General features: G+C 42.9%; 3 protein-coding genes and 1 long non-coding RNA gene across 6 annotated transcripts in view; 2 read left to right on the top strand and 2 right to left on the bottom strand.

Moving 5' to 3' along the window:
* The window catches only part of Corn (microtubule-binding protein cornetto), a 48420-nt gene extending 24293 nt beyond the window's left edge, over window positions 1-24127 (top strand). For 2 of the 3 annotated variants that reach the window (XM_076801420.1, XM_076801421.1), the window contains 12 exons: window positions 14689-15057; window positions 16429-16772; window positions 16855-17861; window positions 17958-18073; window positions 18165-18305; window positions 18898-18995; window positions 19072-19255; window positions 19332-19554; window positions 19780-20030; window positions 20589-20797; window positions 21288-21441; window positions 21586-24127. In XM_076801420.1, coding sequence (XP_076657535.1) covers window positions 14704-15057; window positions 16429-16772; window positions 16855-17861; window positions 17958-18073; window positions 18165-18305; window positions 18898-18995; window positions 19072-19255; window positions 19332-19554; window positions 19780-20030; window positions 20589-20797; window positions 21288-21441; window positions 21586-21702 — 3198 coding nt within the window. In that variant the 5' untranslated portion in view covers window positions 14689-14703 and the 3' untranslated portion in view covers window positions 21703-24127. Of the gene's footprint in view, window positions 1-323; window positions 445-14688; window positions 15058-16428; window positions 16773-16854; window positions 17862-17957; window positions 18074-18164; window positions 18306-18897; window positions 18996-19071; window positions 19256-19331; window positions 19555-19779; window positions 20031-20588; window positions 20798-21287; window positions 21442-21585 lie in introns of those variants that run through there. The other variant, XM_076801419.1, reaches the window with a different exon arrangement.
* On the bottom strand, window positions 7096-9937 carry LOC143361363 (uncharacterized). The gene is made up of 2 exons (XM_076800701.1): window positions 9300-9937; window positions 7096-8838 (listed from the first exon to the last, which is right to left on the bottom strand). Exon 2 carries the CDS (start codon window positions 8352-8354, stop codon window positions 7704-7706), a length of 651 nt encoding a protein of 216 aa, XP_076656816.1. The 5' UTR covers window positions 8355-8838; window positions 9300-9937; the 3' UTR covers window positions 7096-7703.
* LOC143361364 (uncharacterized) lies at window positions 10450-11387 on the top strand. Its single transcript, XR_013083441.1, has 3 exons — window positions 10450-10501; window positions 10614-10675; window positions 10706-11387. It is a non-coding gene; the product is annotated as an uncharacterized LOC143361364 (long non-coding RNA).
* Window positions 24128-25783: 1656 nt separating the features above from the next.
* LOC143361350 (uncharacterized) lies at window positions 25784-26607 on the bottom strand. The gene is made up of 2 exons (XM_076800686.1): window positions 26395-26607; window positions 25784-26183 (listed from the first exon to the last, which is right to left on the bottom strand). The coding sequence occupies exons 1-2, from the start codon at window positions 26457-26459 to the stop codon at window positions 25784-25786; spliced, it is 465 nt and encodes a 154-aa protein (XP_076656801.1). The 5' UTR covers window positions 26460-26607.
* Between the last annotated feature and the right edge of the window lie 336 nt (window positions 26608-26943).

Genomic DNA, 26943 nt, shown 5'->3' with positions numbered 1-26943 from the left:
ATGGTCTCGTGTAGAACCCAGATTCGTACGGTCGAAGAACCCCGAACCAGTCAGCAGTTGGCCCAGGACCAAGTTTTAAGTAGAACTCGAACCGCGTCACCGACAAACGCGATAGAATTCGAAGCAATTCACGCGCAAAGAATCCAATACAGCCGTCCTGTCCTCTTCCCTGTAGATTTCCTGTGTTTGCATCTTTCTCTCTCTCTCTCTCTCTCTTCTCTGCACTTGAACTACGACTAATCGAACCGTGGATCGCCTCGCTCGGTCAATGTATTTTTAAAGTTCCCGACAAGTTCCACTGAAAATACCTGGCTCTCTGCAACATTGCTGATTCAATGTGTTTAAATATGTATCCGAGGCCCGACGAAACAGAAACGGGCGTAGTCGTTGCGGCGACGTTCGAACCGAATGGACGCTTTTCTCCGTGTGCCACCGAATGTCCAGGTAACTGTTCCAAACTTGTTCCTTTATCGCTTCCGCACCCATACATATCTTCTATTTGCTGTTAATTATTTGCCCAGAATTTTATCATTAATTTTTGCGCTAATATTTACTGTACACCAGGGCTTACAAAAATTCTGCTCTCATTTACTGTAACGCCGGGGCTTAAAAAACGTCTGCTCTCATTTGCTTTACCAGGTCCCAGGTTACTAGGTCCTAAAAAATGTTTGATCTCATTTACTATACCAGGTCCCAGGTTACCTGGTCCCAAAAAATTTCTGCTCTCATTTACTGTGTACCAGGTCCCAGGTTACCAGGTCCCAGGTTACCAGGTCCCAGGTTACCAGGTCCCAGGTTACCAGGTCCCAGGTTACCAGGTCCCAGGTTACCAGGTCCCAGGTTACCAGGTCCCAAGTTACCGGGTCCCAAGTTGCCAGGTCCCAAGTTACCAGGTCCCAAGTTACCAGGTCCCAAGTTACCAGGTCCCAAGTTACCAGGTCCCAAGTTACCAGGTCCTAAAAAAATTCTGCTCTCATTTGCTGTACTAGGTCCCAGGTTACCAGGTCCTAAAAAAATTCTGCTCTTATTCCATAAATTGAATTTTGAGTGCGCCAAAATTTTCAAGTTAGTTGTAAATGTTTTTGGGGAATTGCGAATGGATCGATGATCTGGACACGAGGATTTCTCGGAAACTGAGCAACATCCGTTTTCAACAGATTCGTTTCGACGAACAGAGCCCAGTCGGCATCGCCGAAAACATAAACTAATTCGATTGTACGGAAACATCGTCCCAGTTAATCTATTTTCGGTACGACCGGGTACACGCTCGCCGGCAGAACGACGAAACACACAAGCACACAAGCCCATTCTAGCACTTAATTTGCCTAGCAACTAGTCCATCGAACGATCGAATCCGGAGTAATTACCTACCTGAGCACAGCACCTTTCGCAACGAAGAATTCCACATGTAATTAGTCGGTCGAGGCTCCGAAGGGAAACTCTCAAAAATTCCCGTTCAATTATGAGACGCGGAAGCAACGCTGAGTCGAATCTGATGATGAGTATCGATTGTTCCGACTGTGGGATCCTGCGAGCATTTTTTTTTTTTTTGGTGTTCCTAGTAGAGTTGTATGCAGAAAAGTCTGCTAATTAAACCACATTCATTAAAATGATTAACCGTCTTTCGGGCTTTTTCCTGCCAGAGCACTCGAACTTCTTCATGTTCAAGTAAATTGTTCAAGAACTATTTTTTAAAAATATAAATTTTTAAAAATGAGTCAATTATATTCCCATAGGCAGCTGTATTAACATATTTCGGGCAGTTGAGGAACACTAGAATTATTCTTGCGTATAATATAACACCGGACATTGTCCAAATAAATTATTTGGAAAATAATAGTTGAGATGGAATAGTGATTGAATTTGGGAATAAAGGGATCACGCAACAGGGTCGTGTCACCTGTTCCTCGTTTTCGCACTCCACGCACCGGATACCTTATTTGGTTTCGTCTTCGTGCAGGGGCTCGCACGAAATTGCATAAAAGGCTTCCATCGCGAACATCTCTCCGCCTAATGCGATTTAACTAGCCGCTAACCCGTACCCTCGATCCCCGACCCTTTCTCAATCGAGACGCGCCATAATTACCCGCAATCGAGACCTTATAAGAGCATATTTTGTTGCCGGCGCTCCTATTCGCGGGAGGTGCGTTCACTTGGAAGAGAACTTTTGAACCGTCCTGTAGGCGACGCCCACTTTAACTGTTCAATTATGCCGTACTCACGGTGAGAATCTCGACATCAATTTCTATTTCTGTTTAAATTCTTCGATGGTACTTTTGAATCGCCCTGTAAGCAGCATAAATTGTTTGCTGTTTCCTATTGCTTTGAATGATTTCATTTTAAACTTCTCCTTAACTGGACCATTTGTTTCTTCAACTGTTTTCGTATTTGTCAGAACCATTTGATTTTTTAATCACCCTGTAGGCAGTAAAAATTCTCTGTTTTTTTGTTGCTTTTAAGGAAAAATTAGTCTTAAACTTCATGTTAAGCGGTTGACTTGTTTCTGCAATTTTTCTTGAATGACTCGGAACCATTTAATTTTTGGAACACCCTGTAGGCAGTAATAAATTAAATTTCGATTTTTAATTGAATGACTGCCTTAAATTATATCGTATATATGGCAAGAATAGTACTTCTGATTTTCATAATTTAAATTCTTTTATGGCATTTCTGAATCACCCTGTAGGCAATACGATTTCTCTGTTTGAGAAAGCCTCCCAGAACTGAAATTCCCTGTAGGGCATCGGGCAGGCCTATTCAGCTACTTTTCCGCCCGCATTGCGGCGAAATTCTTCAGGATCCGATAATATATTCCAGAATCTGTACCAGCGTTGCTGGCTGTAGTCGAACCTCCGCGTGTATCGGTCGCCATTGTAGTGAGATTACTATACGAGCGAGTTATCGGTTAACGTCGTCGGATCGTTTGGTTAGCAGCGGGTCCCGGTGGGTTGTCTTAACGGAATAAAGGAATAGAAACGAGTGGTATTGTAGCCTCTTCAAATAAATGCCTACGGGATTTCCGAGCGAAACACGGCTCGCTACGGATCAATATTTACAACCGCTTGGACCACCCTGTATACCTAGTCAGCATTGTCTGTGCGCTAGAGGCGCACGTGGCCTCATTAACGGAACGCTTCGGGGTTGGAACGCTCAAAGCACTCTATTCATTCCGACTGTATTTCGTTAATTGCGTCCGCACGCGCATCGATCGACTTTCCCTGTCGAACGATTCTTTCGGACGCTCTTTTCGACGCCCCATTGCGACGCCGATGCCATTATCGTCGACCCCATAGACGTAGACTCCACGGTACAATGGGTTTGTCGCGTCTGTCGTCTGTTCGGGAACCGTTTGTGGCAACCAGAAAGATTGTAGGTCGATTTGCACGCAGATGTACGTTTGTTTTGAATCAAGCTGTAGACGAGGGACAATCGTCCCTCCCGTAGACGTAGACTCCACGGTACAGTACAATGATCCCGTCTACGTAATTTTATGACCGAGATACAATTATTGTTTGTTTGGAGAATTCGGCAGTTTAGGTACCTATGGATTTCCAACTTTGAATCTCCCTGTACAATTTAGATGCACCACTAGTGCGTACAAAAATGCAACAATCTAACTCGCAGATTCGGGACAGTATCTAACACAACATTATTTATTTTTAAATGATTCTGCACCACAAGAAACACGGTCCGCCAAATTTGAACCTCCCTGTACAATTTAGAAATACCACGATCACATACATAAAATCGAACAATCTTCTACATACTAAACAACGTCATATGGAATGATCCATTATCAAATATCTTTGAGCCCCGAAGTTCAAGCATCCCATAAAATTTGAACCTCCCTGTATAATGTAGAATACAACATTGCAAACAAACAATAACGCAATAATCTCGTTCATGAACAAAATCTGAGTTACGATTACCTGTCTTGTCTATTTTATTTTTATGCTCGGAAAAACTAAAAACATTTAGTCAACTTTGGAGCACCCTGTAGAAACCGAAAGAATCGCGCGTAACGACCAAAGTCATTCAAACATGCTCGTCCCGAATCCTCGGTGCGTCCTCAAACAAGTTTTCCGGGTCGCGATTCGAGGCACTCGTCTGCCCGGGGAAAAACAGTGGAAGAAGAGTGGCTCGCCGAAATTTTCGCTCTTCGTATTCGCGCGGACCGGTATGTTTAACGAAGGGAACTGAATTTCCATGTGCAAGAGACCTCGTGTAACGATCCTCGAAACGGTTGACCTCCATTGCGAAGCAGAAGACTAAACTTTCCGTGGATTAAAAGCTGGTTCCGAGTGACCAAATGACCGCCGCATGACCGAATGACCAAATGATCGCCGAATGACCAAATGATCGCCGAATGACCAAATGATCGCCGAGTGACCAAATGATCGCCGAATGACCAAATGATCGCCGAATGACTAAATGAACGCCGAATGACCGAATGACTAAATGACCGCCGAATGACAGAATTACCAAATGACCGCCGAATGACCGAATTACCAAATGACCGCCGAATGACCGAATTACCAAATGACCGCAGAATGACCGAATTACCAAATGACCGCAGAATGACCGAATTACCAAATGACCGCTGAATGACCGAATGACCAAATGGCGCCGCGGGCCACTGGATTCGCTCGTCGTGAGCAGGCGGGGGCCATTTCACAAACTAAAAAATCCAATTTCTGTTCTGTTCAAACCAGACGAAGGAAAACGCAGAAATTCCTTTAAACAATATTTCTGAGCCGCATGGTTGAAATAAAGTAAAAAAATCAGAAAATATTGTATATTAATATATTATATAAACAGTAGTACAGAAAGTCGCGAGTGACTGCTGCAATCGTGAACTTTCTTTGCACATTTTTTAAATTCGCACTTTCCAGGAAGAGTGCGTTGAATTCACTGAAACATCACGACCGGTACAGACTGTTAGCGAAATAAATGACGGCGGTGGCGCGTTAATGAAGGAACATCCTGTGCGCAATTCGCCCGACCAATATTAATTAAGCGTCCCTCGACCGGACGAGGACGCAGAAGGTTTCTCCGAAATTTCGAACTTGACATTGGCTCGTGCCCGATAAGATAAGAACCCGGATCGATCGTGTCCCGAGTCTCTTTAAAAGCGTCGAACATCCCGGATTTGCACTTTGTCGCATGCAACATCGCGTTCGCCTAATCAGAGTGACATTGTCCGGGAATGGTTCAGAGAGCTCGAGGAAATCGTCGAAATCATCGAAATCATCGTCCCCTTTCAAAGGTTTGGATTTATCTTGTTTTCTCTTATCCGTATTGATTCGTGCGTATATGATCGGCGATTAGGGGAATTCCGGTGGGTACGGTTTTTATCCTATTATACCGGGCGTCCCAAAAATGTTGTTCCTCGAAAGAGGTGATTCCCGGGATCATTTAAAACAATTTTTTCCTTTGCGAAAATGTTCTCCGCGGCTTTCTTAAGGAGTTATTAAAGAAAAACGCGGACCAATCGGCGTGCCGCTATAGCCAACGTTGACGCTGGGATTGGCCGAGCCGGAACCCGTCCACAGTAGCCGCGCTCTGATTGGCCCGGCGTTTTTCATTAATAACTCCTTAACGAAGCCACGGAGAAGATTTTCGCAAAGGAAAAAGTTACTTCAAATGACCTCAGGAATTCATTTCAAGGAAGTGCAACATTTTTGGGACAACCTGCATATCGTTCTTGATGCACTTTGTTCGCGACTGAATAGACTTTTGAAGGAAATTCGAAGTGCCATTCAACTTCTTTCTTTCCGTGACGCGACTCGAATTTCGTTTATCATGACGTTCGAATGTGCATTGTGGCTCAATGAGACAAACGTGGGAGGCCCTGTTGTTGAGTGTAATTTACACTGGACACGTGTTTTCTGCGATCGGACGCGACAGATAGCATCACTCATCTTCCCGGACACAATAGAGCCCGTCCAGTGACATAATCGACTTCGTGACTCGATGGAGCAGGTTTTTTCTCCTGGTCAGACGACGACAGAGAGAAAATTATCTCGCATTGTGTATCTCGTTTAGCTTGTTTATTCGATGCAATGCCTATTTTTAATTTCATTCGATGCCTTCGCTATTTTCATAACTCGACCAATTGATGGTGCATCATTGATCATCTACGTACGTCATCTGGTTTAACAAATTATCATAAAGACATGCACTCTGTGTCTTGAATTTTTAATAATTTGTTATCTTCGCTATTTTCTAATTCAATGATGATGCAGTGGTTATTGTTTTTCCCGTCACGGAATAGGGCAAGGGACCCAATTACTGTGTCTATATTAATTATAAAAATAACTATGAGTAATATAGGTACAGTAATTGGCACCCCACAGTAAATGGGTCCCTTACCCTATAATTAAGCTTTTTATTTAGTACCCCATATCCAGCTATCTTTTAAACAATTCCCATTTCCATTTCTATCTTGAACCCAAGGAGTACATCGATGATTTATGCGAAGATGCGTCACATATCGATCTAACACCGTTTCCACGGAGCCAAACAGCGAGCTCAGGATTCCATTTTTATACCTAAACAGACTACGAACAGTCACGAACCGCCGATAAACCCCGCGAACATCACTCGACTTCTAGGAAGCATGATTGCCCAACGAAAATCTTCATTGTTTTGTGGAATCGATGAAAAATACCGCGTCATTATGTCCCATTGTATATGGCAGTTGCATAGTTCGCGACCGTAACAACTATTGTCCTAATCGACTGCCATCCTTCTGCTGCAAGTAATTATTTCGCCCACCTAAAAATGCATTAGACCTAAATCCTTGACTACTGGCTATTATTATTGTTCCTTCGTTTCTATTATTTAGAAACTGCATTGTCTCGAACTAGATTGCTCTTCATTGTGCATTTACTTGTCACACTTAAATAACAATTTTAATGTAGTGAAAATAATATGTGAATACTCTTAAAGTCTTTTAATCTTTTCGCTACTTCAAATGGCACTTCTTTTTATTTGTCAAAAATGCATAAAATCCGGAGTCGTCTAGTCGTTAGCATAATCGTTAGAAGTATGCTGATAGGAAAGGAAATAGCGAAGGACATTGTCAAGGAGCAATTTCACTAGAATACGAATTCGTTGTCCGATGGTTATTTATTTAAATATAATTTATTATCCTCCGCGCGAGGTCAGTCCTCTACAAGGCTTTGTCGCAGGAACTTACGATCGACGCCATAATCGACGGAATACTGTCGCCCTTGTAGATCAGGATCGACGGAGTAACACGAAACATTAGATTAATTACATTGCCTACGAATAAATAATAAAACTAGCGTACACGGCGAATACGTAAGTACAAGATGCAACAAATACTTTTGTACTATCGCTGGACTGTGAACCTTCACGCATTTATGGCATTTCGAAGTTTATGAAACAAATTCGGAAATGTGAATACTGTAATTGTCCTGCAATATAAACTGTCGAAAGTGTTAGCATCTTTGGAAAAATGTTTACCATCCAGAGTTAAAAAATGCAATATTTTCCTTTGTAACGTACACATTAATAGTTTAATCAAAAAAAGATAGTTTCTCTATTTATTCCCTCAAGTTCACTTCTACTGTTTGTTTAAGTATAAAACCGCATTAACAGGGGCAAGAGTATCCTACCCTAATTCTTCTAATTATGGCAAGAATCTTGTCTGTGTGTCTACCAAAAAAATCCCTCCTTCACCTCTCTCCCTTCGATTTCTCCTTCCTCTTGGTCTCAACCTTCACAAACTTGCCGTCGAAGGATCTAACCACCGATCCAGGATCCACGAACCATCTGGTAACAACCTTCTGATCGCAGTGCAGCATGGTAACAATTTTCACCACGTGTTCGTCCTTTTTGCTCCCAGCAGACCTTGCTTCCTTTTTCGTATTCAAATTATTGTCCTCTTCTTCGGCAGTCTTGGAGGATCCACTAATTGTCTCCTTCGATCCTTCATCACTATTTTTTCCAATTTTCTCCTTGGCAACATGATCGACCTTCTTGGATCTTCTCTTGTCACCGTCGACCGACACTTTGCCTCCGTCGCCAACATATTTCACTCTGCTCTTCAGGGACTTTGCACCCAGAAGCACTCTGCCGCCGTCTCCAACGTATTCAACATCTCCGATGTTCGAATCGATCCTCAATCTACATCCGTCACCGATTATCCGCACTGTGCCCGAATTGCCAGCTAAAATTATGCTACATCCGTCGCCGACCACTTCCAAAATCCGTTCGTTCGACGGCAGCTTCAAGCTTAGGCCATCTCCGCGGATCCTCTCAACGTTGGCGGACCCAGCACCCATTTTATCAATTTTATCAGTATTATTAATCTTATCAGTCGACATATGCAACGGAGCTTCTCGATCCCTAAATTTTCATAGATCACTAAATTGGATAATGTTCATTCGGAACACAAACCCGATTGTTGACGAATACGACTGAAAGCGTGAATAAAAAAAAAGAATTTTCGATATCGCGTGTCTTTCGGTAATTCTAGAATCGTCCTGGTAACACGAGACCGGCTGGAAATCGGCTTATGCAACGATTCGAGATCGATTTCGTGCAGTCTACGACTTTGCGACAGTCGCCGGTCGATTCTCGCAGCCTCTGCACCCCGTTTTTTTTCTTGGGAGGAAGATCTATCGATCGTTTCGCTCGCTGGCCAAACTTCTTGCTCGACCGCGTGAGTAACCGCGCTTTTAGTACAGTTTTTCTCGGTGGGATCGATCGATTGTACCGTTGCACCGGTTTCCCGACGATCCACGCGATGATGATGGCCACTTCCGGTTCGCCGGTGGTCCAAGATGGCTGCCGCGCGGGCTCTAGACTCTGGAAAAATAAACAGAATCATTTCAACCGGAGAAACTGAGCAAACGCGATGCATGGAGAGAGGTGAACGTGATTATTTATTTAATTGAATGTTGATTTTTATTTTGAGAAAAGAAGCATAAAGTTACAGGCTCTTTTCATTTTTTTTACTGTTATTTACAGTGCGAGCTGCCTAACAATTTCCACTGAAATATCTCGTGTTAAATATTCAACGTTGGATAATTAATCTTAATCATAAAAATGGCGATCGGAGTATCTAAATAGGAGTCCGATTAAATTAATGATTTCACTTAACGTCATCATGCCAACGCAGGATATCTGTAGTTTTAATTTAACCACACAATTATACCTTAACTGCGCATTATTCGGAGAAGTGTTTGGTTAAATAATCGAGAATATATTTTATATTGGCACTGTTTCTTGTAATTTTTCTGTCAAATCATCCGCGAAAAATGACTCACCTAAACGTCCTCGATGTTCTGCTCGACCTTCGGTCCTCCGCAATATCAATTTCGACTCGCCGCTCTTCCGGCTTCTTCCTGTTACGCGGTCTTCGATCGATTATAGTAACACCTCCTCTATTCAACGTGATCTATCTAGATCTTCTTTGTCTACCCCGGCGAGAGAGACTGCCTTTGTTCTCAACTCGAGCACCTTCGGATAGCTTTCTTCTTCTCCATTAGCCTTTACAGCCTCGATCATTTGTGCGAGACAATTCCTCGTTTCGCGAATTTTTTTTTCCCGTTAAATGCTCTCCGTTCACAGTTTTCTTAAACAATTTCCTATAGTTTATTCCCCGGTAAAATCTTGTGCTAGTTGGGTATTGGGATATCGGAGTCGGGGGGATGTCCTTCTTCAGTCACCATGAAATAGTTTCTGGTGATTTCATTGGTTCTTTCCCGTTCCAACTTTTTCCTCGTGGGAACGTTTTCCTGTTATTGTTCTTCTAGACGTAAAAGCTGTCTGCATTTATTTTATGGAGCCTTCGTAATTATTTTGAAGAGCTTGTGTCTTTCGGTTGGATTTTTACTGGTTCTCTTCGTCCTCTTCTTCTTCTTTTTCTTCTTTGGATCGGTACCAGTAGAAAACTTTTCGCTTCAGTATCACAAGTTTATTTCATTAAAATAATTATTGACAGTACCCCTTCACTTCAACAGTAACTCCATCGATAAAAGAACTCATAACAATTTTAAATCGAAAGGACCTGTTCTGCCAACTACTTCTTGAAAGCCAAGATACCTCAAAATCGCCATAACATAAGCTCCACTATGCTCCACGCACACAACTCTTGCCGCTTCTACTTTATTCCAACAGTAGCTCAAGATTCGAACAGTGACACGACAATTTTCCACACTGAAGACCAATCCATTTTATCCACAAATGTCTCTCGCAAGAACACTATTGCTGATGCAATGCCAATATCGTCCAGCTCGGCAGGGTCGTCAGAAACATACTCCCAAACAGCAACCATAAAATTGCTCAAATCAAGATTCGCTAGAGGGGGAGATCTGGCACGTTTCTCTCTGATCCTCGGTCTTCAGGATTCTCCCAGTTGTCTGAACAGTTTCTCCAGATTCCTCCAGTTGTCTGGATAATTTCTCCCGGTTCCAGGTTATCTGAAAAATTCCTCAGATTCCTCCAGTTGTCTGAATAATTTCTCCAGGTTCCAGGTTGTCTGAATAATTCCTTCAGCTCCCTCTAGGTTCTCTGAACAGTTTCTCCAGGTTTCTCCAGTTGTCTAAAAAATTCCTCCAGTTCTCTGAATAATTCCTCAGATCCCTCCAGTTGTCTGAATAATTCCTTCAGGTTCCTCCAGTTGACTGAATAATTTCTCCAGGTTCCTCCAGCTGTCTGGACAATTCCTCAGATTCCTCCAGTTGTCTGAATAATATCTCCAGGTTCCTCCAGCTGTCCGAACAATTCCTCAGATCCCTCCAGTTCTCTGGATAATTCCTCAGATCCCTCCAGTTGTCTGAATAATTCCTCCAGGTTCCTCCAGTTGACTGAATAATTTCTCCAGGTTCCTCCAGCTGTCTGGACAATTCCTCAGATTCCACCAGTTGTCTGAATAATTTCTCCAGGTTCCTCCAGCTGTCTGAACAATTCCTCGGATCCCTCCAGTTCTCTGGATAATTCCTCAGATCCCTCCAGTTGTCTGAATAATTTCTCCAGGTTCCTCCACTTGTCCGAATAATTTCTTCAGGTTCCTCCACCCAATTTTGTGAATCCTATGAATCAACTACTGGAGTGTCGGTCGCCGAGTCTTGCGGGTGCGCTAGAGTCTGCAGGTTTTCGGATCGGTTCTGTCGGATTATGGGGATCCTGTGGACGAACCACGCTCGGTTGCGAGTCTCGCGAGTGTCCCGAAGACACAACACCGGTCCGAGCGTCGCGGCGCCGTAATAGTGTGCGTCGTGCCGGGGGCGCGCGATCATGCCGGCCAATCGGCCTCTCCGTCGGCCACGGGACTTCCCGGGTAGACCTCTCAGCCTCGAGTCACGAGCCACGAGGCAGTTTGCAAGTTCTCGGCCACTCTTCGGCCCTGATTATCGCGGCCACTCTCCTATCTCAAGGCTGAAGCGACAAGGCGATTTTCGTGCACCGCCACGATATTTTTCGAATATTTTCGTTCCGGGACTTCCCACGAATTCGAGTTGGTCAATCGTGTTGTATCTTTCCATTCCACCTTGGGGTCAAAATGGATTCGTTCGATCTACATAATTAACACTTTGAACGCCACACTAGAAAGCCCAAAAATTCCATAAAATCAAAGTAAGTTATTTGCTGAAATAAAAAATGCAAAAAATTAAATGTACGATACCTAGTAATCCTCCAACTTTCTTGCATGTTACAGATCCTAATGAAGTTTAGTACAATGAATATATCAACGTAAAAATTCATTTTAAAACCTGCACAAATAATTCCGTCAGTCACATATGGCTGACGTGGCGTTCAACGTGTTAAAGAGAAACTACCCGAAATTTGTGAATAAAAGAAAATCTGGTTATTTATTCGTAAAAATTTATCTTGTCGCCCTGGTGGTTGAGACCATACACAATGGTTTCAATAGGTTCCTTTACACAATAGCTGTCCCAAAAGAATTCCTTTCGCAATATGCAGGTTCAAGATTGTTAGGTAACACGAGCATACAGTATACACGAGGTATATTATATTGAATGTATACAATGTACACAATGTACGTACAGTACATGAAATTGTACGTTCGTATGTATGTATCATATGTATATTTGTAACATTTCGTCACATATACCATTTTTGTACAAATCTTATTCTGTTGTTGTGACATTTTGTTCAAGTGTCATTTTGCGTGTGTAACATTTTGTACCGATGCCATTTTGTACCAATGCCATTGTGTATAAATTTCATTTTGTATTTGTTACATTTTGTACAATTGTCATTTCGTACAAATGTTATTTTGTATTTGTGAAATTTGGTGCCAATGTCATTTTGTACAAGTACATTTTTTCGCAATTTGGCACCAAGAATTTAACTATATTATTATTCCAGCCGAAATGATTCGTGCCGCGCAGGACAGTGCATCGCACGCTCCTACCGGCAAAGATCATTTGCGATTGACGAGCAAGGCTCGCGAGTTGATGACTTTCTCGGTGTTTATCGGGGAGAATGAATCGTGCGAGCGATACTAAGCGTTCGATCATGCTCGCGGGGGGGAAGAGGGGTGATAATTGTGCGATAACAGCACACACTCGCGAGTGGAAGCACACTCGAATCGCGTACGACGCGATTCATCGCTCGTGAACGCGCCAATGAGAAAGGGGAACACCGGTCGGTGACGCGACGTTCTTCGTCAATTACTATTGAAATACGTAATTGCGCGGAAGAAGGGGGAGGGACAGAAGGGGACAGAAGGGTGCAGGAGGCGTGAAACGCGCGACATATTAAGATGGAATGATTGCGGACGGAAGCGCGGAGGCTAGCCTAAACGGCTCTGAAACGATCGTGTGTGTAGAATATTCGCAATGGCGAACACAGTTTCACGTTATGCAATGAAAATTTTGTTAGAATCAAAGCACATCCTGTAAATTAAACATCGTTTTTCACTACATTGTTGCTCGAGCTAGTAATTAATCGCTTGCGGAACACCAAAATTGTTTACTATTAAACTGCGGATTTTTATGACAGAAACGAATATACGGAGTTTAAAAAGTTTCTATTGTTATTCTCAAATTCTTTGAATCTTTCCACTAATAATAATTAATGCTTCAAAGAAGCATTAAGCATTATCATAACATAATCTGTTACAATTTCCACATTATTAAATTTGTTTTCATGTTTTAAACTGCTAAAAACTTACCGTTCACGAAATAATTGTTGATTAAAATTTCGGGGTTCCAGAGTCGAGGCAGCTTCGAGTCGGAAGTTCATCGAACCGTTGTATAGTGATCTCAGGAAGTTCAGTTTGCTCGTAGAACGAATCGACCTCGGTAATTCACTTTCCGCGTGACCACAGGAAAAACTTTGGCGAGCAACGCCTGCAGCGAATGATAAATGCAGGCCGTATTATGTAATTTCGGCGACAACGTTCGTTCGTAATTCGTCGCACGTGTATGCACACGTGCGCGGCCATGAATCATGCCAAGAAATTCGTCGCGAAAACTTGTGGGACCTCTTGAGCAACGTTAGTTGTCGTTCGGGAACCTTGGTACCATTTTTCTACTGAAAGCTTAAATCACAAATGGATTTTTCTGTAGATCCAGGATTTTGCCATTAAACACCGTTTCATTCCACGTTTTTTAAACAGTACAAAAATATGTCTGTGAAATTTAGGCTAAGGGACCCAATTACTGTAGGGGTGCCAATTACCCTGTTTATATTAACTATACATATTTTTAAAGCATAATGGATATTGAAAAAGAGATATTAAACTATTTTTATTAAAATCAGTTACTATATATGTTATATATCTCTTTTTCAAATATTTATTATGCTTTAAAAATAAGTATAATTAATATTGACACAGTAATTGGTACCCCCTCAGTAATTGGTACCCTCTCAGTAATTGGGTCCCTTGTCCTAATCCTATTCAAGGGGAATTTCCTCAAGGCATTCGTCATCAACCTTCCAGCGGGTCCCCGAAAACCATTAGTGTGTTTCGTTTTCGCAAATTCTAGAAGGAAACGCCTCTCGAGGCGGATATTATTCCTCGGTTAATTGAATATCGCGAGGCAACGGTCAAGGCATCCGGATTTTAATTGCTTCCCGATCGACTCCGATGTCCGTCAGATTCTCCTCTCGGACATCATCGTGTGCCCCTATAGTAGTATCGTCCGTGCTCTCGTTTCTCGAATCGTTCATCATATTTCGCATCGATTAGTTCCGCGACGGTCGTTGTCGCGCCGTTGCATCATTTCCGGTCCGATTGCTATGGACGATGCTGCTGCTCTGCCCGGTCAATTACGTCATCGATCGTTCACACCGAATCTGGGATTTCGTTTCGCACGCCGACCGAGATAAAGGGACAGGAAAAAGGAAATTGAGCTTCGCGACCGGATTCGCCTAACCTTCCGAAACGCTGTACCTATTCTGGAAATGAAAAAGACGATAATTACTCTTATGGTACATACGCGACGTCTATAGCACGTCGCACGATTTTTATGTCGTCCTCAGGGGCCAAAGGAAAATTTAATTTTCTAATAATAATTCTAATAAGTTGACAATATTTATACTATTTTAAATGGTACCTAGTAATTTTCGTGATAGATGCATAAGGTCTGGAGTTCGCTAATTAGAAGGCCAGAGACAGCGCAGATATGAGGAGAATAGAGTGTGGAGGAAATGATGAGAAGGTTTTCCGAATTGTGATTGCAGGATGGCACCAACGAAATGAGCGTCAGCCCGAGCACCGAGCAAGCCAGCCTCGAGATGGAGACGCCTCTCGAGGACAATAGCCTGAAAGTAGTGTCCCCCGTGCAGAATGTGGCGCGGCAGGATTCAGGGGTCCCGGAGGACCTCGCGTCCCCATTGGTCGACACCAGCACGCTGCTGAACGAGGAAGACCCGGACGGAACGATGAACAGCGACTGCAACATCACCGTGATCCACGTGACGGATTTCGAGGCTCACAAGGCCGAGCAGACGACGCTGTCCGTCGACAGGAAGGATTACGCTGCCGAAGGAAAAGACAGCAAGGATGGCAGCGACAGCGGCGTCGAGGGCTGCGCCACCGAAGTGCCAAGGGTAAGATCGATCGGGACGCGAAAACGCAGGTCGTTGCGCCGTTCAATTATTTAACAACCTTTACCTTTACCCTCGACTCGGCTGCCGCGAACGGTACACCCGAACGAACAGGTTTCTTCAACCTTCGTCCTCTTCACCTATATTCTGTTGAAAACAGTGTCACGTAGTTTGTTCCTTCGATACTTTGCGAAACGAGTGCAACTACAGTGTAAAACGAAGTGGACATTCCTTTTGGGTGAAAAGCAATTCACGGTAATACGCGCGAAAATCAGTAATTACGCGACGAGTATACTCGTCGGAATGCGAAATGCACTTCTTCGAAGACGAGTATACTCGTAATAATACAAAATGTACTTCTACCTGACGAACACACTTTTCATAATAGGAAAATCACTTCTTCGTGACGAGTATATTCGTCATAATACAAAATTTACTTCTTCATGGCGAGTATACTTGTCGTAATAGAAAATGTATTTGTTCACGACGAATATACTCGTCATAAGTTGTACTTCTTCATAACGAATATACTCGTCATAAGTTGTACTTCTTCATAACGAATAAACTCGTGATAAGTTGTACTTCTTCGTAACGAATATACTCGTCATAAGTTGTACTTCTTCATAACGAATATACTCGTCATAAGTTGTACTTCTTCATAACGAATAAACTCGTCATAAGTTGTACTTCTTCGTAACGAATAAACTCGTCATAAGTTGTACTTCTTCGTAACGAATAAACTCGTCATAAGTTGTACTTCTTCGTAACGAATATACTCGTCATAAGTTGTACTTCTTCATAACGAATATACTCGTCATAAGTTGTACTTCTTCATAACGAATATACTCGTCATAAGTTGTACTTCTTCATAACGAGTATAATTGTCATGTAAAAGGTACATCGTCACGACGACTATACTCGTCATGAAGACATTCATTTTGTATTACGACGAGTATACTCGTCACAGTACAAGATGTACTTATCCATGACGTGTCTACTCGCCATAATATAAAATGTACCTAGGTCGATGTAAAAAATGTACTATTAAATGTACTCGAATGTACTATTAAATGTACTCGAATGTACTATTAAATGTACTCGAATGTACTATTAAATGTACTCGAATGTACTATTAAATGTACTCGAATGTACTATTAAATGTACTCGAATGTACTATTAAATGTACTCGAATGTACTATTAAATGTACTCGAATGTACTATTAAATGTACTCGAATGTACTCTTAAATGTACTCGAATGTACTATTAAATGTACTCGAATGTACTATTAAATGTACTTGAATGTACTATTGAATGTACAATTGGACGACAAAATCGTACGGCCAATTTGCACTGGGTTTATTGTCCGTCTTCAGGTGCGAAGCAGAAACAGCCTAGACTACGCGAGCAGTTGCGGCGGCTTGGACGAGGCGTCCTGCGACTCTAGTTTAGTGAGCTGTTGCTCGGTCTACGAGGACCCCTGCGCCACCCTTCCTGACGACGTTAGGCTAACCACCGGGGGCGAGGGCACGAGCGAGGGTGGCAGCGAGAGCTCGTCGATCGCCGGCAGCGTCTCTGCCAGAGCGAACCGAACGAACACGAAGAGGACGGTGGCTGCGTCGAGCGTGGCCAAGAAGAAGACAACCACGGCGGAGGCTCAGAAAAACGCGAGGGCTAAACCGATCCCTCTGACCAACAACTATGCTGCCGCTACCACAAGGTATGCTGTCGTCAACATATTTCTGAATAGTCCTCGATCTTAAAACTGTGGGATCGTGACAAATGGTAAACAAAATTTCCAGGTCCAAACCGAGGACCACTATGCCAAGGAGCATCCTGAGCAAAACGCAACCGGTGACGAGAGCTAGGTCCAGGGAGAAATCAACGGTGAAAGAGACAACCTTGGAGAGTACACCAACAAGCAACAGAACCTCAACAACGTCGTTCCGTTCCGGATCAGTGTCTATGACTCCTCGTACGAGGACGCGACCAATCCCGGATTCACTGCCGTCGGCGTTGACCACGGAGATCAACAAGGACCTGGCTCAGCGAGGAAGAGGTCTTGGTGGTAGCTGCAGGTCCAGAGGCGGCTCCAGTACCAGAGGAGCCCGCACCCCAAGTTCCACACCGTCCGAGGAGGTCCGCAAACCTCTGGGCACCCCCAGAACACCTTACAGTGGCCGTGGAGACATATCCAGGCTCTCGAGGCCTGATAAAATGACAATGAGCGCGGACAACAAAGCGTTGGACACGTACGCTACCCTGCCCAGGAGGAACAGGAATAAGATTAGCATTCCCAAGCCCAGCGAGAAGACTGACAAGGTGACTAGAAGCAGATCGGGCAGCAGGGATGCTAGTCTGAGTAGACAGGTCGACAAGAAAGGTATCGGCAAGGAGTCCTCTGTTCACAAGAGTCTGCCGCCTTATCCGAGACACAAGGTAGCAGAGAAGACTCGTATTTATCACGAGACTAGCGTGCAAACTGGTCTAACTGGTCAGGATATAGAGAACGCTTTGTCGGGAGTTCCGACGGCGGTCACCGGACCGGAAGTGGTCGAGAGACTGCACGAGGGGTGTCAGACGGAGGGCACGTGGGAGGACATGCAGGCGATGCAAGGCGACCTGAAGAGGTTAACGGAAGAGACTAGCAGCCAGAAGGAGGAGAACGAGAAGCTCAAGGCTGAGATCACCGAGGTGAAACGACTGCTTGAAGAGGAGCAAGCGGATCATGCGTTCGCTAGGCAGGAACTTGATAGGAACGCGCAGAGAGTGCTCGCTATGCTTGGGACTCCTCAGTCGGAGCACGCAGGTATGCTCTTCTTCTAAGTAATGGCAATCGAGTATCAGAAAATTTAAAACTAGAGTCTGAATGGATGATTTAAAATCCCTCGATGCTTGGTTGCAGAGGGTAGCGACAGTTTCCTGGAGCTGGAGTGCCATTTGCAGTCCTCCGGACAAGTGGTGGCCAGTCAGCAGTTGGAAATAGCAGATCTGCAGTCCTTGTGCCGCATGCTGAGCAGGGTAAGACGTGTTTAAAAATAGACAATTGTATCCTCAAGGTTAGAGAATTTATGTCTCTAGATTGTGGCTAACATTGTGTTGAATTGCTCAGGATTTGGAGAAGAGCCTGGCAGCTCAGAAGGCGTTGTTGCAGCAGCAACAGGAGCTGGAAGCAGAGTCAGCCGAGATGCAAGACTTCCTTCAAGAGGAGAAAGCTAGTCTGGCGGAGGCTCTGAAAGAGGCAGAGACAGAGGTACTTCCTTTCTTCGTGTATCGTAATAGCTTCTTTATTCATCAGTAAAATACAGAATTATATATTCAGTTGATTATAGGAGAAAGTAACTTAATTTGTGGTTACTTTGTACCAACAAAAACACTGGACATATTTGTCTTTCTCAAAACAAACAGCTAGATTGCATCTAGCTTAGAAACCACAGTAAATTTACACTACCATTAACGGCGACAAATATTTATTTTTCTCGAACACAAACTGGTTATTCCCCTGTAATCTCTGAGTGTAACTGGCTTCTTGTTAATCGCATTTATGTACACTTGCAATGAGTCATAACTGAATCCTTAGAATCCGAAGATGATTTCATGCTTACAATAGAGGTTGTTTATGTTACAATGGTAGGTTCATAATCGGTTTATAGTTTTTGCAAATTGAGACAACTTTTACTTTGCATAAAGATCCGCAGTCTGGTTACAATATCCAGTTACGAATGTCCTATTCTGGAATTGTAAAGATTTCTCGTAGGTGTAAAAAAAAAAAAAAAAAAGAAAAAAGAGTAGCAGGTTTGAATGAACAAATTTAATTGCGTCTGATCCTCCGATCGAATTCCCAGCTCGCCAAGAAGGAAGAGATGCTAGCGAAACGCGAGATGGAATTGGAAAGGCAAACGGAAGAATGCAAGCACCTAGTTAGGATCAGCGAGCAACGACGGTACGTGTTCTGCAAGAGGAAGGGCATGTTCCTGTGTCTCGACCGCAATATTGTTTTATTCTCGTTTGTATTGCAGACAAGAAAATTTATCCATGAGCATGAAACTGAACGCTGTCGAACGACGAAGCAGGGAGCTGTTGCTCACGCAAGGAGCCGCAGTTTCCGGGGCTGCGGTCGCGCTTTCCGGTTTGGGAACTAGGTTAGAGGGATTGGTAGACCAGTTGATCACATCTTACCATATCTCAGTGAAGGACCTCGAGGTAAACGCTCGTTCGCTTGCTTTATTGAAAAATTGCAACAGTGTACCTGATGGTAATCGTGTGTTTTTCTTTTCAGGACGTGATTTACCACAATGAAGCGTACAGCAGAAGCAACAGCAGCATCGAGTCCAGTCCTGTTAGCTCCAAGCATAGTCTGAAAGAGTGCACTCCTAGTCCAAAAAGCGGTTCCTTCGTCTCCGCTGTGATCGGGGCCATCCGGAACGCGGCGACCCATCCTTTCGCCACGAAAAATGCCGACAAGAAGTCCACGTTGGAGTCGGCTAAGCAATTGTACAAAGGTGCGCCTTGCGAAGTTCACACTTCGTGTTAACAACCGTAGAATCAATGTCGTCCACCTAAACAGTGATAACTAATAACTTATTGTACCAGACATGATAGCTTGACCATTTCGTTTTGAAGAAGAACTTCTAGAAGAAGAAATATTATAAAGTGTATTGTAAACCAGCTAATTAATTTACCGGATAGAAATAGCTGTTTGATAGAAATTGTTTGTTTCCAAGCAGAATTAAGTATGGAGTCCTCGTCGGACCTGCTCGACTTCGAAACGGAGCCGTGTTTGATGATGGAGAGCGTGCTGGAGGATGTTCCTCTGCCCGACACCTATTCGCACAACATGGTCTCGAGTAGCGACTCTCTGCGCAGAGCTTTAAGCTTCCCGGAGACCGTCGACGAGAGCAATCTCAAAAAGACTCGCACCAATGACGAGTGCTCCAGCCTCACCAATCTCACGCAGGCCATTTTGCATCGTCGCAAGGTAAATATTCATTTTCCATCGCTATCTCTCCATCAATTGCTTCTTCATTAAATCAATCTGAACGTTCTCTTAAATTTAATTATTCTTCCACCGCTTTGGGATGTAGAAGTACCTACTTTGATGTTGAATAATTATTTTACAACTTGATCTCGCAATAGCAAACTCTTCCACAACCTAGTATACTATCACCTTGAAATAACCTTGGATTCCTGCGATCTTCCAAGGTTCTGATGTGCTAGATTGAGCCTTTAAATTAAATTAGATTGAACTCAATTTTTTTTATTCAGAAAACATCGTAAGAGATTTATTACAACATTAGGAACAAAAATAAAATCGTAGCACACAGAGCGTCATTAACATCAATTTGATTAAACAATTATCCACTTAAGGGATTAGGGCTTCCAAGATAGCTAGCCGTAGAAAGGACCTTTCATCTTCAATTCTCCACCAAAGGCATGGTCGACTCTATTTATATCCGTACACTGTTATTTATGTAAAAATAAGTGATTCTGTTTCTGAATGAACCAGATATCAAATTACCGCGACACCATATTTTAGGTGGAGAACGAGGAGGACGATGATTGCGACTCGATCAGCGAATCCGACACCGGTACCAACGATGGTCCGCTTGCTTCGGATTACTGTCCCGCGGTTGGTCTAGTCGATCAAGTAATTGACGTGGACAATCTCCTGACGAAATTGTTGAAAGTGTTGCGAATCATTCAACTCGACAACGACACTTGCATCCAGGAGCTGAAAGAGGAGAAGTATGGCATTTCACTCTCGCGGACCTAACGCTAACTGTAGATCTACATTGAGAGAGCACACGAATGACTTTACGAGAAATTAGTGTCCCGTAACTATACTCCCTTGAAAGGGGTGATTTCTGAGATCATTTGAAGTGATCTTTTCCTTTGCAAAAATGTTCTACGAATGTTTTTGCAAAGGAAAAAGTTACTTCGAATGGCCTCAGGAATCACGTATTTCAAGGAGGTACATTTTTGAAAGTACTCAATCATTTTCTTAGCTTCAATAAAGACAGGGTACTTTTACATGTTACTGATGCTGTCACTGTTTAGCACATTTCATCTGCTCAGGCTTCTAATAACGGTGCTCAAACTATAACATTAAAAATCTCGTGAAGTCTCGGTACCTTTACAAGGTGGTATATAAACTAATCTCTTTGAATTCTCAGTAGTCGTTGCACTAAACCGACAGTAAGAATAGACAGCATAGAACATTGACGATGATTTGCAGGTCCGAATTAGAAACGAAATTGGAGGTGACTGTCACCGAACTGGAGGAGATGCGTAAGATAGTGGACGCTCTGCACCAGTCCGATGAGATTCTGAGCAACTCGTCGGACAGGCGTCGCAGCGTGATGGAGAATTGTCGTCTCCTGATCAAAGAGGTAATAGCCGGTGACGTGACCGACACGTATCTGTAACATGCTTGATGGCGCAGCCGTTTTTTTTTCTCTCTCGAGCCACTGCTTTTTAACGAGCAAAACTGACTTTTCGAACAAGACATGTCAAATGAAATAATTCCCCTATAGGCGGGTAAGGAGGAATTAAAATTTCACGAGACCGCAGTCGCAAATAATACCGGTCCCGGGGAACCGAGAAACTGTGAAGATCTCAACGCTAACGCAGCGGCTCAACTTCCTTCCTAAAGCACACGTGTGTTTCCTCTGATTGTTTGTATTAATCACGGTTCATTGACGACGTGCGAATCGCTGGACACAGTGGCGAATTACGCATCCGAGGAGCCCAAAGAAAAACGAAAATTTTTCGGGGTCTGTCTACAGTTTCGTACAGGGTGAGTCACGCGAAACGGAACATGTACAAGGTGTCAGAAAAATGAATTTCCTTGAAAGGAGTGATTCCTGAGGTAATTCGAAGTAACTTCAGGAATCTCCCCTTTCAAGCCAGCACATTTTTGGGACACCCTGTACAATATTTCTGTTATCATTGAAGATAGACTCAAATGTCAGAGAGGGAATAATTAGTCGTGAAAGCAGCCACCATGCTATGAAGTTTAAAACACGTAGTGCCATTTTAAAAACCATGAATGCCCCCTTAGCAATAGTCTTGATCGAAAGATCTGTTGATACCATTTGTTTCCTGGAACAGTATAACTTCCGTCTTTGACATCTACATTTTCCACACTAACAGAAGTCTTTCTGTTTCGCTCTGTATACGAGGAAATAATAGAATTTCATTAATGACAAGTTGTAACATAGTTAAATGTAAGTGATGGTCCCAGAATGTGTTAATCCGCCACTGCCCGTGTATTGTTTGCACAACCGTTCGTCGGCGTGTCCTATGATCAGTTCTTCGACGGAGAAAATGATTTTTCTCTGGCCGAGCGATGCCATGGTGATTAGGCGAGGCGACGTAGTCGACGAGCTATTATAATAATAAACTATGTTTCGCGTGTGTGTCGGAGTCGTGTACAGCTTTCTTCGTTCCGTCGTGCAGCCAACTATACTCGTGCGCTTCAGTATTTTTCCTCGTCGAGTTGCGTTTTTCGTGTATATAACCGTGAAAAAGAAGAAGAGTCCTCCCCATATAATTTTGTCGACGCTGATTAGCAGTCTAGGTAATCCCGCGAAGCTCTATCGTTCAAACGATCGTACTTCGACCCGCGCACGTCCTCGGATCATTATCGTTTCGCCTAGCATAATTTACAATTAAGGGTTTTTAGTCGTTACCCGCGCTAGATTTAATTCGCGGTTGATCGCTTCGAGTAATAACGGACGAACCCAGGAATACTTAATTCGTAGCTAAACGAATCGAATTCTCATGCCCACCGAGAGCACCGAAACCGATTGTGCTTCTTAACGATGATGAATGTAATCGTCGAGAGAGAGAGAGAGAGAGAGAGAGAGAGAGAGAGAGAGAGAGAAAGAAAGAAAGAGAGAGCATCAATTCCTCTACGATGTAGCGAGACGCGCAGGTCTCTATCCACCTCCAAAGGACTCTCCATTATTCAGGCTTCACTTCCTTATACGAACATTAAACGAAACAGTAAGGACGAAAAATACGGTATACTTTTAACGTGAGATACAGGGTATATTAGGTTTACGGTACAACGTCGCGTCGCGAACGTTCGGACTCGTGCCAGCTCTGATAGAAAGCACTATTACTTAAAAATATTAAGATTTTATTCAACGCTAGAACCATCAGTCAGATCGGAAGGATTTGTTTCTGATGTTTCCCTTGACCATTATTTTAATTATGAAAATGAATCTTGGCATTGTCGTTTACAACCAGCAGAAGCCAAATCAAAATTTCTTCCTTTTATCTTCCTTCTATCTTCCACTGCAGTAACAAGTTAACGAAACTTTCTTGTTTTATGACCACTTCGATAATTAACGGCACAATTAAAACGAATAGGTTTTATTTTAATTGTTTGATATTGTTGGACGGATTGTCTTCTGACAGGGTTGGTACAGGCGACCGGGAATCACTCGAAACGAATTTCATTGTTCGTAAAATATCGTTCGATCCGTTGTTTGTCGCAGTTCGAAGCACCATTGCTATTTTAAAAGAAGATTTTTTTGTTGAACGAAATTTTAAAGAAGGATAGACGCAGATCACTTCGGTGATTGTGGGTGTAAAGACGAAAAAAAGAGGGAAAACACATTAACTCAGAGCTACTTTCTATTTTAATGGTGAGATATATTTCAAAAACATATTCTTGTACTCGCTTCCATGATTCACAATTGATCCGTCGCGTAAGTTCAGGACGTTGTATATATATAAATGACCATTTGTAAACCTTATTTCCTATATTTTACTGCGTTTCCATTACAAACAAAAGAAAAAGCAGAGGAGTTTTTCTTCCCCTTTCGTTGAAGTACAGGTTGTTTACTATATAAAAATCGTGTTTCTAAAGTCCGTGTGAAAGTGACGATCGTTTTGTCTCTCCTATAGTTTTCTTTTCTCTAAGAATAAACGATTCCACCCAGACAATGTAAATTCTGTGGAGCATAGTCCTAAGCATTTTTTATACAAAGTATTGTGATGATATACCAAAAAGAATTCATGAATAATGTATTTTAATTTTTAATCAAATAAATTTCGTTTCGATAAGACGGTATCGTACATTAGAACCCCGTGTGCGCGAGAATTTTCGTTTACAGTACATTGCACATAGGAGTGTGTACGTATAATGATGGATGAATACTGTTTTCAACAGTATGTTCTCAAACGCTTTTTATCAGTCGTAAGTACAATATAAAATATTAATGAAAGCCAAGTATGATTAGGCAGAAGCTAATAGTTAGCATATGATTCTTACCGTTATTGCCGTAAGAAGCAATGCAATTTCCGGCAAGAATCATTTGGTCCGTTCAAACGTACGTACAGCGCCACAACATGCAGCGGCGAAACGCTCAAACTGTTAGCCAAATGTTACCGACGGAGCTGTGCAAGGTCGACAGTGGCGCCGTTCGTGGCGAAATGTTGAAGCTCGATTAGATGTCCGTACAGCGCCGCAACATGCAGCGGCGAAACGCTCAAACTGTTAGCCAAATGTTACCGACAGAGCTGCGCAAAGCCGACAGTGGCGCCACTCGTGGCGAAATGTGGAAGCTCGATTAAATGTCCGTACAGCGCCACAACATGCAGCGGCGAAACGCTCAAACTGTTAGCCAAATGTTACCGACCATAGTTCCGATGCGTACCGCTAGATGGCGACATTACCATTTTTCCGATCCGTCGGTAAGTTTGGCAAGAAGTTTCAGCGTTTTGCCGCTACACGTTGTGGCGCTGTACGGACGTTTGAATGGACCAAATGATACTTGCCGGAATGTGTATTGTATCTTATGGAAATAGTGGCAAGACTCAAAGTAAAATACTATATAAAGTTTATTTTAACCAAGAATGAGTGACATATTATCCAGAACTCTTCTATGCAACTATTTCTGAGGAGCGTATGAGTACGTACTTCAAATGAATATAAATAAATGAATATATATATTGAAGTATGGTGGCTGTAATTCAAATTAGGAATATTGTATTCTGCATTATAATCCACAGTCCGTTCATGATGAATCGATGGAACCTTATATTCTATCCAGTTTATAAAAGTCTTTATGATTGACGAAAACGATGCAAAAACGGAACCAATAAATTCGTCAAACGTGTCCCGGCCCTACAACAAAAACATTTCATTAATTTAGTTACAAATACATATATGTATATGAATAATTGTCAGCCCCGTCTCAACTTTTACAGTCTAACAGCGAATACAGTCATTGATCACTTTTGGAACCTAATTCTTTAAACTTTTTCAACTTTTTTAATCACCCGCTCGTTCTCGAGCGCCGCCATGGTGGCAAATTCAAATGTCAAAACAATCGAAGCTCGACAACTCGAATCTCGAATCTCGAGAGAAGAATCCAAATCTTCGACCTATCGAAGTTGTGTACGGTGGTTGATACATACGTAATTTACTTTTGAACATGAGAAAACTTAAATAGTAGATAATGAGCAAACTGTTAAGGGTTATATTGGTAGAATAGCACAGGAGAGAAATATGGAGGACTTTTTAAACTAGTTGAAATTAAAGAACTAGCTATTAATGTAACTATTAACTGGTCAAAGTTAATTGCAAGAAACAGAGGTCAAGTGAAAATGCATTTCCTCTTTGGATAATTCTAACAAGTCGAGAATAATATAACAGCATCCTTCAATTCTTTTAACGCCATTTCATTTTTATTGTAGATGCGTAAAGTCCGCTGTCGTCTAGTAGTCAGTGTTTGCAAAATACCTGGTAGCTAACTTAGGCGACGGCGAAGGTTTCTGCCCGATTTCCGGTTTATCCAGGCTGGGCTTCGTCGGGTCAGGTATCGGTAAGTTAGGCTTGTTACCAGCAGCAGCAGCGTTGGCAAGGAAAAGCGCCTCGACAGGAGCGAAAACAATGACGATGCCATCCAGGTGGACACGGTAATTCTCGCTTCCGTTTTGTCTTTGATCATAATGATCGACCAGCGAAGATGAAGAACTAGGCAGCGCAGTGGTCAGATCCTCCTCGATCGACGTCTCGTTCGTTAGCGGTTTACACTCGATCCTATTCAAGATCATCACCATCAGCAGCAACACCATTTTGAAGATTCTCATGTTGATGGATAACATCGATGCGCGTCGCGATTATCGGCGCCGAGCAAAATTTATGTTTTTCCAACGACTTCCGGCGTTCCAGTTTACCCTGTCCAGGAGTTCGGAAATGGACCGTCAACAGTTACGAGAATCCCTCGGCAGAGATTATGCGATGTAACACGAGCTGAAGGACCGCGATGGTTCTCGTCGAGAGAATTATAAAAATGGAGCTTCTGGCGAGCTATGGACGTCCTGACGATTCGGAGGATGAGCGAGGTGTGACGACGTCTCCTGCCGACCGATCCCGGTCCCCACCTGGCATGGAAACAGATCGTCAGGCAAGTTCAAGAACCTGTGGGCCACTGTGTGTACATTCTCTTGCATACACGGCAGCGGGCTACATGCCCTTTCAATCGATTTTTCTACAAACCGAGACGTTGATGTCTTATTCGCAAGAACACATCTTCCAATAGTCGCATCAACTACCTATTTCACCTCTGAAACACGCTCTCACCCTCTATGATGCTGTGTCTATCGCGATTTTGTTGTCTTTCCAATTTCAATTACTAACTTGTTGCGCTATACACTGGTCTGTAAGGTATGGGCAACAAAATGATTCAATTTATACCATTCTACATTGACCATTTTACAGTTAAGACCACACGATGTGCAGGCAGAGTAAGGGAAATTATTAGAAATCAAATTTGGAGAAAAACACAGATGAAATACGGATTTTCAATTACAAAAAAAATCGACCCTGTTTTAAGCAATTTTCCAAACCCTGTTGGACCACGAAAGGGTTAAAG

Source organism: Halictus rubicundus, chromosome 15 (genome assembly GCF_050948215.1).
Source record: "Halictus rubicundus isolate RS-2024b chromosome 15, iyHalRubi1_principal, whole genome shotgun sequence".
Lineage (NCBI taxonomy): Eukaryota > Metazoa > Arthropoda > Insecta > Hymenoptera > Halictidae > Halictus > Halictus rubicundus.
This window is presented reverse-complemented; position numbering and strand designations above follow the sequence as displayed.